The 13,601-nt window shown below is 38.1% G+C and overlaps 1 protein-coding gene across 1 annotated transcript in view; it reads right to left on the bottom strand.

The window, feature by feature from the left end:
* ARHGAP15 (Rho GTPase activating protein 15) overlaps window positions 1-13,601 on the bottom strand; it is a gene marked incomplete at its 3' end in the record, with an annotated part of 333,310 nt that overhangs the window by 258,089 nt on the left and 61,620 nt on the right. Inside the window, exon 6 of the mRNA XM_084289199.1 lies at window positions 11,331-11,420. Coding sequence (XP_084145325.1) covers window positions 11,331-11,420 — 90 coding nt within the window. The remainder of the gene's footprint in view (window positions 1-11,330; window positions 11,421-13,601) is intronic.

Raw genomic sequence — 13,601 nt, 5'->3', positions numbered from 1 at the left:
TGATGATTTACATTCTATATTTCAAAACAAAACAATAACCAATGCATTTCAAAATATTGCTATAATTATTTTCTACAGGCAGATAAATTGCTGGATGTCCTTGCTTACGCACTGGTTGGCAATTCTGTGAGCACTAAACAAAATGTTTATTTTATTTTCAATTGTGAATATAATTATTAAAAGTGTGATTCCAAATCCAAGTCAGTGGAGAAAAAAAAAAAAAGACAGGAAAGAAATATAAAGAAAAGAGGGGGGCACATTTCAGCTCCATTTCAGTGTTCTCCCAGCCCAAAGGAAGGGGTGACAGCAGCACACTCCCCAGGGTGTAAGTGGTTGACTCTGTCCCAAGGATGGTGACAAAGCTGGTGGCCACAGCAACGTCCACCGGGCCAGCCCGGGGCTAAGATGCAACAAAGCTCAGAAAATTTCTCTCTTCAATCGTGATGCCTTTCTCCAAAACACATTTTTGCACCTCTCTCATTTCAATATGTTTCCCCCCTCCTCTCCTCAGGATGCCTAAATAAGAATCTGTGTTACTCCAAAAGACAGGGATTATTTTCTGAATAAATTGTGCTTTTTCTTTATAATCTGTGCACCTTTTCTTCTCCAGTCACTCCTACAATAAAAGCCAGCAGATATTATAAGTTGTTGAGAGTCGTAATAAAGTATTCAAACCATGGAGGAAGAGACATCTCTGGTCTCTGACTCCCACATTCACACCCCAGAGTTCCCATGCGCAGCCCCTCAAACACGCAGCTTGGGCTCTGCTAGACGAGGACAACCTTGCACAGGCTTTGCCCTGTCAGCTCAGAGAGAGAAACATATGTATGGTGCTACATATACCTGCCCAATTGTGTCAGATCTACCCCTGGAGTAAAGCTGGAGAGTCTGGGTGAAGTCAGTGTTTTAGCTTCAGTAGGGGTAGGTCTTGTTATCCTCAGTGAAAATCTAATATTTACAGTCTATAGCAGGTAGCCTTGTACTGTGACAAAATACTGGGCTGGGAATGGGAGTTGCTACCATAAATAAGAAGAGAAGTAAAATGAAGCCACCCTACATTTCTGTAAGTGCTGCAGATGAGGTATTAAAATGGAGAAATATTGGTTATTCCGGTCTCTTGCTCCGTGACACCTGCTTTGTGTCATTTTAACTTTACCACGGATGAATTATGTGCTTGTTTCTAAATTAATTCAAGAGATTCAAGATAATCTTGGGCTCTGCATTGCTCATGATTAAAAAAAAAAATACCCAATTTTCATCGTTTTTCAGCACTGGAAGTGTTTGAAGCACAGGTCTGCTTAGTCCATCTGAGAGTTTGGCATTTGGTGGTAACAGGTTATTTCAACAGCTCAGGTTAAAAGCCTTCCACTGAACTATGCAGTATCAATGCAATTCATCTCAGCCCATAACAGATGACACATTCAATAGAATATGTAAAGTATGCCTCCACCTAGTGATGACTATGTACAAATAATAGAAAATAATAATAATTCTCTTACTTTAGAGAATCTTACTAATTGGATCCTACTTTCATAAATTAAAATGTGCTCTTACACAAATACTCATTTATAAAAATGGGTAGTTTTCATCCTGAAAAACTAGTCTGAAGCCCAATCTGTAAAAGTTTACCTGCAAACTCTGATTTAAGGGGGCCCTTGACACATTCTAGGTTTCAAGTATGTTAAAATTTTAACTAATAATGTATTTGCAGCAATCATGTCTATAATCAGAAGAACAAAACAAAGAGAGGCTGATTGAAGTGCTGGGGATTTTAAGTGTTAAAATTACCTGATAATTTAACTTAGGTACTCTCCATAAACAAAATGGCAAGCAAACCACATCTCTTTGCAACTTTGTTTGCCAAAGAAAATATTTTCTGAGCTTCTTGGATCACCCTGTTTTACAGATGTAATTACATGAAATTCCTAGGAATTTATCCACCCCAAATCAGAGAAAAAGCAATGAAAGGAAAAAAAGAAAAAGAATCAGACACAAACATATATTTAATTAAAAAATGCAAGAATTCAAGAAATTCAGCCCCTAGATTCAAATTCAAATTTTCAACAAACTCTCATAAAACATATAAAAAAAACTATAACTGGGATCAGTTGGAAGTGCATCCTTAAAATCCATAAACTTGAAGAGGAGGTTTGAAAAGGGAGGGTTCCTTATCAAAAACGTTCTTCTGAGCTTTCTTTTCATTTGTGCCATCTGGGAACTACCTTAAATGTCTTCTCAGGCTGACTACACTTGTATTACCATTTCAAAAAGTCTCCCCATCCCATTAGTGGTCCCTGAATCACAGCCTAAGAATGACTACCGGGCTGAAAACAGAGAGGTAGATTTTCTAACAGAGAGGGCAGGTCACGATTTACATCTCTTCCATTGCATTCAAATTGCCTGCCATTGTCCATGTAACACCTTGAAACATCCCAAACCATCCTCTTCCCAAAGAGTGTCAGCTATATAAATCACTCCCCCACAAAAATGTGAATCCCTACCATATCGTCTGGCATCCCTTTGTACACAAATGCGAGGTGCTGCCTTTCAGAGAGAGGACAGCCAAGGCTCCCCGTGCCCAGCCAACTTTAAATATCTGCCTCACTCATTAAAGAGAAACACTAAAATGGAGTACAGTGACTTAGCCAAGATTTTAAAAAATGTAGTGGCTGAATACAGAAATACCAGCACCAAACATGTAAACAAGTCAGATTTGATTATCTCTGAGTGAGTTCATTTAGGATTCATTTTTCTCTTTGTTTTTCAAGAGTTTGATAAATTAAGGGAACGTGTGCAATGTTTGGGCACATATCAAGACTTTTTTTTTTTTTTTTTTTTTAATATTTAACTTACATTAAGAAGGCTGCAAAAATCATAATGCTTTTAAAATAGTTTATTTATTTTCACTCAGGAGAATCGAGCAAACCTGAAGAATTAAAGAAGCAGGAAATCCAGGCTCCTTTACATCTTTCTGCACTCCTTCTTGGCTGCTGATTGCCAGGTGTATGAAAATAGCATTGGCCCCACTTCGTTAGGTACCAGGTGCCCCACATCAGGGCTTTATCAAGTTCCCCAAGCAGGGTATCTGCAGCACTAATTCTCCTTACGTGCTTTACCTCGAACAAACCCGCCCGAAGCCGCTCACCCTTTCTCTACCAGAACCCAATCCACGCTTCAAAACATAAAACCACCACCGCATGCATAATTTAGAGATCACAGGTTTACGGCAGCGCTCCTCCTTCCTCCACCAGACGTTACCTCATGTAGCAACCGGCTAAACCCAGCCTTAAAAGCCCAACCAATACCCCCCCCCCAGAAAGGTGCCTAGGAACCGGTGGGCAGCCATCACGGCCACCCTTGGCCCACGGCACAGCCCTCCAGGCCGCCCGCCATGCGACGCCAGGCCAGGCCGCACAGCCCACCGGGCCGCCTCGTGCGCTGCCCACGAGATGGCAGCAATATGTTTATGAATAATGCAGCAAGAGGCTGCAGCCCACTGCCATCTCGCATGTGAGCCACAAAACGAACTGTGTTTCTTCAGCTGAGGGGGAAAAAAAATTATAAAAAAAAAAAAAAAAAACAGCTGAAGGATGAGAGAAAAATAAGCCACTCCACAGCCGCGCTTCGGTTGCGGGTGAGCTGGGCAGATTGCTTTTTTTTTTCCTAAGGTTTGGCGTTATCCAGCGCACAAAGTGCTTCTTGTGCACTCGCCTGTCTGTCCAGGCCCTTCTGCTCAGCAGTGCTTCTGGCCCTGACAAAATTATTGCACATGCACATTAAGCATTAACTGCTGTTACGTTTTATTTTTGCAACGCGGAAAATGCCTGTGGCTTGAAATAAATATTTTCTTTTCTGATGGACAAATAACATCTGCACTTCTGAAAGCTGCAGCGTAGCTGTCAAGAGCTAAGTGATTCACATAATTTCTTAAGAAGCACATGTGTATGAGCATACACAGACACTCGTACCTCTCACAGTCACTCGCATATCAGCACTTACATCCGTCAAAAGACGGCCTCTTAAAAAAGTGCAGCGAGCTATTATTATAATCATTTTTGGCAGACATGGCTATGTACACATAATGTCAGATTTGGAGAATGTGTTTTTCTCCCCCCCTCCCCCCCCCCCCCCCTTTTTTTTTTCTTTAATCAGCCTGATCTTCACAGAATACAGACTTGCTTTCCACTTTGATTCTGGAGCTCTGCAGGTCTGAGTGAGACCCGAGCTCTGCCGTGCCGCAGGAGCTGCTCGCCCTGGATTTTTCATAGCCTTCAGTGAGTGCCACGGCAGAGGCGATCTGCAGCACTGCAGGGAGGCACCAGACCGATAACAGATCTCTCCTGATCCAAATTTTCTATTGCCTTCTCAAGACTCCCATGAGTTGTGCAAGTTACACTTCAAGTGATTTTTTTCCATATTTTACACGACACAATTATCAGGAAAAAAAAAAAAAAAAAGAATCTAGCTAAAATGATATGAAATTGCTAATCAACTGAAGTTCTATTGAGAATTTTGAATCTTTTTGAAAGTAGCCAGTTATGCAAAAAAAAAAAAAAAAAAGGGGGGGGGGGGCGCATATCAGAAGTGCCTTCATTATTTTGTTAAATAGGAATAACTTTTTCACATTATTAGTAACTTGTTGAATAGGATTATATATAATCTATATAATTATAATGTATCTAATTATATAAATATATATATATATATTTAAAAAGTTATATGAAGCAGAATGCCAAAGAATTGCCTGTCTTGATGTTGCAGTCACAAAACAGATGAGGCCTTTACTGACACCAAAGAAAGTTCTGTCGTACCCAAAAGTAGAGACAGGAAGCACAAAAATGAAAAAAAATTTTAGCTACAGTTTTAGTTTTGTAGCTGCTTTATTTTATCTGCTCAACATGCCAGTTTTATGTACACAGCTGCACTACTTGGCTTTTCATTCATACTGTTGCTTTGTAGATATTGAAGACTCGGTTTCCTAAACCCTTTAAAGGCACGGAGTTGTCAAAGTCCAGAGTCTTCCTACTTCGTGCCCTGAGAAAATATTGCCTATTTTCCTTTTTGAAATATAAAGCAGAAACATTTGGGGCCATATTGTAAAACAATAAGTTTTCATGTTTCCTATGTTTCTCTGAAACTCTTGTTTCAGTTTCTTTCTACTGTTTTTATATGTATTAAATCCAAAGTGTTACAGTTTACCTGTTCCCAACATTAGGTAAAAAGCTTTGTTGTCACTGCTTGTACCAAAGGACTGCTGAAGTACATCCCCCTTCATTTAAAAAAAAAAATAAATATTTTAAATGAACTTGAAATGAAATGACTGAAGCATTGGTGAGAGAAAGCAAGCACTCTCATTCCCCTAGGATGGTTAAAGCCTGATCATTGCTCACATAGCACTCCTGAAACAAGGATGAAACTAGGTATCACGTAACTTCTGTGCATGCCCCAGTTTCAAAACCATTTCTTATCCTGGACTAGATGAGGATCTTTTTCTCTCTCAGCTAGAGCTTCTAATTTCCATGTTTTTTAATAACCAAGGGTAACTCCTTAGGAACAGCTACTGTCAGGTAAACTGACTGCCATTAAATCTGCCCTTTTCTTAGGAGAAAGAAAACAAAACAAAACAAAACTTTCCCAAGCATCTCTAAATGCCTCTCCCCTTTATCACCTTAAAATGAAATGTCATGCTAAAATCTTCATGAGGCAGATCTGTAATGTTTACAACGCATATTATAAGCAATTTTATACTGTCTCCAAAACTTTCCCTATGATCACTGATACTTTTCTTCTGCTGTTATGTTCTCTCTTACTTTTTTTTCTTAATTAACAATAAAACTAAGGATATGGGAATGCAATGAAAAAAACAGCTCTAGTGTTATTCTAATCTAACTAATCTAGTGATTAGTTGCATAAGATCCTGAGCAGTTTTCATGCCATATCAGTGGATTCCAAAAACAAAGATTGTGATCTGAACTGCTTGATACACAACATTTGGGGCCTTAAGAAAGCAAGGCAACGAGCTACAGAAAGCATGATTTCGTTTGCAACTTCTGGCTTAAAAGAAATGAAAGGGTAACATGGCAATTAGTGGGTATTAATAAAGAGACTCTTTTTCAACAGATGTAAATCAGAATTAATTCCAGAAATGTCAGAGCTACACTATTGTGAAAGTAGATTAAGAATCAGGTCCCAGAATCCTGAAATCAGTAAAAATGTATATGTTTAAAGTGTCCACTATCCACAGCTCTGATTCTGTGCTTTGGATGCATCTATGCCAAAACAGAGGAAGTATTATGTGGCTTTCTTCATGAAAAACATTAAGAATAAAGAAAAGAATGCATTCATGGTTCTTGTATTTAGGTTATAACATAAAATAATTGATATATGAAAGGTCAGAAGATTGTCTGTATCCATCCATTAGATTTTAGCGAGCATTTGGCAGGTCAGTAAGGTAAGTCAGTGTCAAGACATCAAGAAGAGGGAATTAGAAACACAACACAGAGGCCATTTCACATTGCTGCATTCATATCTCCCAGTTATCCCAGTAAAAATACTGCACTCCTTACATAAAAATAAACACTTGATGATTTAAGATGATGGTTAAGACCATTTTTTGGCTGTTGTGTTTTGATTTTTTAAAACTAATTATAAATTGATTACATTTGCTATTTAAAGAACCTCTCACTGATACCAGCTAATAACTGTGTGATGCAGCTAAGTTTTTTAATTAGACAATGATATATTCAGGTTCCTGTGACAGAAATTAAACACAATCATAGCAGTAACCTCCAGAAGCAGACAAAATGCTATACAGACTTTTCTTTTTGTAAGATAGCAGCAAGTCCTAAACATCAGTTTAATGCATATTAAATTTAAAGCCAGCAAAGGTTACTGTGTGTTCTTGTAGGAGCTGCAGACAAGAGCACTCTGAGGTTCTGGAGGCAGATCTCCAGGGAAAATTTGGGCTAGGGAACAGGCTCCAGCTGCTGATGAGGACCACCAGAAGCTGCACATCCATCCAAGTGCAAGGTGCCTTCCTTAGGTTGGCCTCCTCTATGCAGCACTTGCATTTAAAACCATCAAAAGAAATCCAAATACCAATACCAATCAAAGCCCTTCCTACATTCTCAGTGCTTCCTCTTGAGAGATCATGGAAAAGAAAATGATCCCTCCCATGGCAAAAAGTGGAGACTTAAAACATCTCTGGGAGGCATCCAGATTCTATACTAATTCCACGGTATGTAGAACAAAATAGTTTATAATTCAGATTATGCTCATGGACAAAGCTGGAGTAGCTTCAAGGACAAGGGAGTTACCCTAGATCAGTGCCATAAATGTTGTTATATAGGAAACAGCTGCAAGATAAATTCTTTCATATTATACACAGGTACAGTTGCACTTTCAGCTGTCTCACTGTTGAAATACTGTATGTATACTGTAAATACAGATTTCTCTACTTGTAAAATACATTTTTAATACTTAGTTGCACATGAATGAGTAGCCCTTTACGGCTGAAGGTTATAGAAATAAAAACCAACATCACACCAGACCTCTGGGAAGTGCCAGGGCATCAAACTCCAGAAACTTTGTGTATGAAACATTCCTAAAACATGAACTTGGTAAACAGGAAAAAAATATCACTAAAGAAACTAAAATATGTCTGTTAGTTAAATGAATAGGGATATTAAGAGAACAAAGCTGCTTCGTGAATTCACAAGTATGCTGCTCATGACCTTTTATTGCACTCTTTACCTCTCTCCAATTTTTCCTTTTCTTTTTTGAATTACCCAAAAGAAATCTTCCCAAATCTCTTCAAGAAAATAGTCTACAGCCACAAGACTTTGTGCTAATGAAGCTCCAGGATTGCAAAGCCAGAGGTCAAGAGCACATCTTCTACAACGTCTGGGCTGAATTTTAAATTAAAAGAGCTGCTTGATTTAGACATAAGGATGAGTAAAGCAAGGGAAGGAATAAACTCCAGTGGAAAAGTTTACTAGAAGCAGAAAACAATTAATATTGAGAAATTCTGTAAACTTATCTAGTTTCTGATGTCTCAGTAACCACACTAGTACTGACTGCAAAGTAGCCCATTGTGTTATTTTCTTCTTTGGTAACTCGTATCAAAATCTACCTACCCAATATAAAATGAAACCAAAGAAAGGAAAGAGGAGAACACCAGAGTGACATAGGCAGTTTCTGTTCCAGTTGCTGACTGACAACACTGCCATCCCTTAACATGGTTTTATTTAGTTATTACAACCATCTCTCTGTAAATGACACTTAGGATTATTTAAGATTATGTTGTAATCCTTTTAATCCTCAGTGCTTTAAATTTCAGGCTAAACACCAAAGAGCAAACTAGCACTTAGCAGAAATATTTAAAGCATGTGATTTGAACATAAATCTTCTTTTATTCACCACTCCTCTGATGAAGACCTAGTGTATCACGTCATTCAGTCAGTGAGAGCAAACAGCACGGTATCTCACAGCAAACTGCTATGTTTCCCCACATCCTGTAAAGCTGTTTCTAACCAGTTCTCTTCCTTGGTGCTAGCTATATCATCAATAAAATAAATGAAGGAAAATGAGAAGGTTATATTTCATGACATGCATATTTTCAGTTACTATTAAGGAAAACTTGAAGAAAAAAAAAAAGCTAATATGTTCATCAAGAACAGAAATTACTGCATGCACAAATTGGATAGTGTGAAAGGCAGATCAGACTTATCCTGTTAAACAGGGAGTAGCTCAATTAAAATGAATGGAGTTAACACTGCTGAAAACCTCATGATCAAGACCAGAAACCCAAATCTTCCTGCCTGAATATCATTTACTTGCAGTTTCTTCTTCCCCCCCCGCATCGATCATGTTTCCAATTAATTTTCTTTATGATACTCCTGTACTCCATCTTCTTGTTACCATCCATTAACTGTCATATGCTTAGATTTTAAATTCCAGATTTCCTTCTTTTTCTTCAAACCAAAATCTCAATAGTCATTTTCTATTTCTAATCTATAATTCATGAACTCAAATTGAGCACCCAGGCTAAATCAAACTCAAAATTCTGCATCTACGCCTAGTACAATACATTAGCAGAAAGCAACCATTGCTCTGTTTGGATCAGAAAATAATGTTTTATTGGTCAGAAAGTAACGAAACAAAAACCCACCAACCATGCTTTGTTGCCATCCTTTGAAGATATGATCATACTTATTTCTGATCATTCCAGAGTTAGTCAGCTAATGTATTTAATCAGATCACAATGCGATGCATCTATATTTAGGTCACGCACACACAAAAAACAACAACATCAAAATATTCCAGCTCCCACATTCTATTCATCTGAACAAATCTATGATTAAGTTGACATATATTATCAATCTTATTCCCATCCATTTCAAATAAGCAGAACATCAGAAGTGCTTCCTGCAATATTCAGTACCCAGGTACAAACTGACCTCTCTGCTTTCGAACTCGCCTTGGATTTCCTCCAGACTATGTCATAAATCTTCACTCACTCTCTAGTCCCCTTCCCACTCTATCTGCTCGTGTAGCACCACTCTCCTTCAGTCCTTTCCTTTCCCAAAATGTCACCACTACTGATGCCAAAGCCTTCTCCTCTTTCACTCTTACCATCTGGCATAATCTTCTTGTAGCTCTCTGTCTAAACAATGCTCCATCCCTTTTCAAAATGTGTCTTAGCATATGTCCTTCCTCCCATGCTTTTACTTCTTAATGTCTCTCCCACTCACTTATTGGCTTGATGAAGACACGTTTTAATGGGTTCAAACAGTAGTGCATGAGTTTCCTTTCTCACATTATTCTGATTCAGTGGAGTTCCACCTCACACTAAGAGAAGTGAGAAGAAAATACATTGCAAGTCTTCATACAACTAGTTTTGATAAATCTATAACAAAGCTTCATTTGTCTTTGCATTGGAAACGTATTAGCTTCAGTGAATCACCTCTCTGATACACATTTCCAAACAGAAATTTTGCTTACTGTGAAATGAGAAATAAACCCTACAAGCTCAGAAGGCTTGTCAGTGTGCTCAGGGGGTTGCAGGATTGAAGGCTAAGGTTATACTTAATCACTTTGCAAGCAAAAAAGCTGAAGATTGACAGCAAAACCAAAATATTTGTTTTAAAAATACCTAGGAAATGACAAAGCTCCAAGTGTTCTTTCAAGACAACCTGAAGGATGTGGGGGGTAAGTCTATCTTGAAGATGAAGAATATTTCTAAATATTGCATGTGCTTTGGAAAGATGTCTAGAAAAATAAACCTTGAAAAAATCTCTGTAACACCCAGTTGACCTGAATAGGTTTCTCCTCGATAAGCTGAGTACAGTCCCTTCGGGGGTTTTGTATGTGATGGTTAAACCCCAGACCCAGGCACAGTTGGTTCCTCCAGCACATTTCAGTTGGTGGTGATGCAAAAGGACTATCTGATAACTAACAATATCTTGACCCTGGCATGTTTGCTTCTGTCTCTCTCTTCCCTTCATAGTTTACATTATTAAAAAAATCTTAGCGTTAGAATTCTGGGAAACAACTCAATTCATAAAGAATAATATGTTGATGTGGCTTGATGCAACTTTAAGTGGAACAAAAAAACCCCTCTTTCTACTGATATTCATGGGAGCTGGATTATGTCCAAAAATTGAAAATGTTGCATTAAACTCTTTCAGCCTCCAGATCCTGGAATGTTAACCTTACAATAACACTCTTCTCATCCTTTCATCATCTAAGGCCTTGATCCTCCCTTTCAATTCAATGGGACTTAGATGTAGTAATTAAATAATATTATTTTCCATGAATGAATAGACCTGTGAGAAACATACATCTTTCTGTGCTGGCCCTGACAGAGGCAAGCTTTTACCATCTTCCCCTCCCCTCCCCGAAATGAACCTGGGTCATCACCGTCTGAGCACCCTGAACAGCAATAAAAATAAACAGAGTAACCGCACTGCGTTGGAGCAATGCTTGTGTAAGCAGTTTGAAGAAGTTGTGTTTATGGAAGTCCTTTAGGTCAAGATTCTAGGCCTGAACCCAAAGCAATTACCTACTAAGTTTTAAAAACAAATTGAATACAGAGCATTAATCAATAAATCAACAGGTTCTCAAGTGTTTGGGAGACTCAGTCATCAGAAATCCTTCCCTTGAAAAAATAGTAAACCGACGCTTGATAAAATGCTACACTCCTGTATTAGTAGGAAAAATGCTGTATTATATCAGTCTCTAGTTATTAAAATTAAGGAAATAAAACCTACCTCTTAGCTTAACAGATTCTACACTCAAATGAGCAATGAAATGCATGCGTTGCCTCTTACCTGAAAGACGTTCTTTCTGCTGGATTTCTCTGGGGTCCACTCAATCTGAGCACCACACAAATCCACACACTCAGGTTTATATCCTGGTTTCTGCAAAGAAAAAATTAACCATGAATATGACCTGATTTTCCACAAGTGGACAAGATCACATAAAATAAGAATAGATCAAGTTCAAGTGAAAGATTATTGTAGTGCAGCTGCTGGTATTACCAAAGAGTTCATTATTCTCTTAGATAACCACTTCCCAAGTGTGTTACCTCAGAAATAAAGTTCTTATGCTAAATACATAATTTTAAATATAGTTAGATGTTTTGCTTAAAAAAAAAAAAAAAAAATGTCTAATACACAGTAGATCAAAACACAAATGCATACACGTTGACCAGATTTTAATTGCTTACTTTGCAAAAAGCCACTGTGTTTCAAGATAATGTTTTGTGGGTTTTCCAACTGCAAATTGAAATTGATGCAGCTGGAAATGACAGAAACTAGATGAGAATCTACATCATCGTATCTGTAAGCCAAGCTATCTCCTTTCTCCAAACGTATTATCATTTCCAGCTCTAAAAAAAAAATATCAAAAAAACAGAAAGCTTTGAGGGCATGTGTGACACCCAGAAAGCACTCAACACTTAAGGCTAGCTCCACATACTTTGCTACTTTGTGATGTCAGTCCACGCATCCCTGAGTGACATTGCTCTGTCTCCCCAGCTCCTCCGTATGGATGCAAACAATTCAAAGAGCAGATTTTTTTGCCTGTACCATTTATGTTCCTGGGAGGTGGTGTAAAGCACAATAATCTTCAATTGCCATCTAAGCTCCTTCTCCAGGGACTTTGCCTGTGCAGCAGTTTTGGCAAAGCCCTTGTAGTCTGAAGTAGCTTTCATAGACTAGGTCGCTGCACATCCCAAAGAATAATAAAAATACTTCCATTAACAGTGTAAAGCACTAATAAGTCCCTTTTAGTAAGATTTGGAGTAATATCAACACAAAGTAATTAATCAGCTTGATGCATCTTTTTTTTTTTTTCCTCAATTATTCTTAAGACATTTTACCTTAAAAAAAAAAAAAAAGTATTGGTGACTTAATAGAAATGACAGTGGCCAGTGCATCATTAAGCAAATAATCAGCTTTCCAAAGATTGCTCACTGAACTCTGATGCTGTTATTAAAGGACAAAAAAAGTGTGTGCTCTCCAGGGTGCTTTTGGATAGAAAAGGATCTATTTAGTATAAAAGAAGCAGAGTAAGAAATCCTGGTCAAATAATTTGCAGCCATAGTTTCTGGCATCTTTCAGTACTGGAGTTGTAATTATGACCTCCATTTGCCAAACCATAAAACTACCATGGTTCAGTTCTTCTCAAACTGACAGTCCAGCGTGTTTCTGTTCCTTTTCATTATTTTTTTTTTTTTAATACAAAAACGTTATTCAAAGCAGAAAGATGCTCTTGTGGCTAAACCACTGGAAGAGAAGGGTTTGGATTTTTTTTTTCCCCAGCTCTGCCTCAGACTTCCTGTCTGGTCTCTGACAAGAGCTTAATCTTTCTGAATTCTAACAACAGATCAAAGCTGCAGTATTGATACTTGATTTTACAAAGGTGTTATGAAATTTAACGAGTTACTATTTGGAAGGCAAAAGTGGCCAAGTTTAAAAAAAAAAAAAAAAAAAAAAAAAGGATGATAAAAGGATAAGGTTGAGTCTGCAGATACTTGAACATAAAGAAGGCAGCTTTACTCAATCAACAGAAAAAGTGGAGGCATTTTGGAAACACATAATGAGATGAAAAGAGGATGAAAAAACATAGACAAAGAACGTGGAAATAGTTTCTTGATAGGGAAGCATACTGGGTACAGAGTGTCTTCTTCTGGAAAACTGCTAAGGCATTTCACACTGACATGAGAAAAGCCATGCAAAGCACATCCACCAGTGAAAATTTTGCAGGAAGGTGGAATGGTAAATTGTAGAGGACTTTAACATCTTTAATTTCAATGATTGTATAAAACTGCAGGTAGCAGTAGAAGTTGGACTCTGTGCACTCAGGTGCAAACACAGTTTGATTTCCTGTTGTAATCTGGAGCTGGTTTGCTGCTCAGATTCTGCAATAAGCAGAAGAAAAGGGTAAGGATGTGCATCTCCCATTCCAGAAAGGATGGGATGCAACCTCAAGGTCTTGGAAAGATAAACCCACCTCTGCTACGTGCAAACAACTCAAAAACTTCTCTTTTGGTGAAATCAGCAATTCTGCCCAGAATAAGATGGGAGGCGTCTGTGAAC

This window comes from Netta rufina (genome assembly GCF_964035555.1).
Source record: "Netta rufina genome assembly, chromosome: 6".
NCBI lineage: Eukaryota > Metazoa > Chordata > Aves > Anseriformes > Anatidae > Netta > Netta rufina.
Note: the sequence above shows the minus strand (reverse complement) of the source record. Positions and strands in the feature narration are given on the sequence as shown.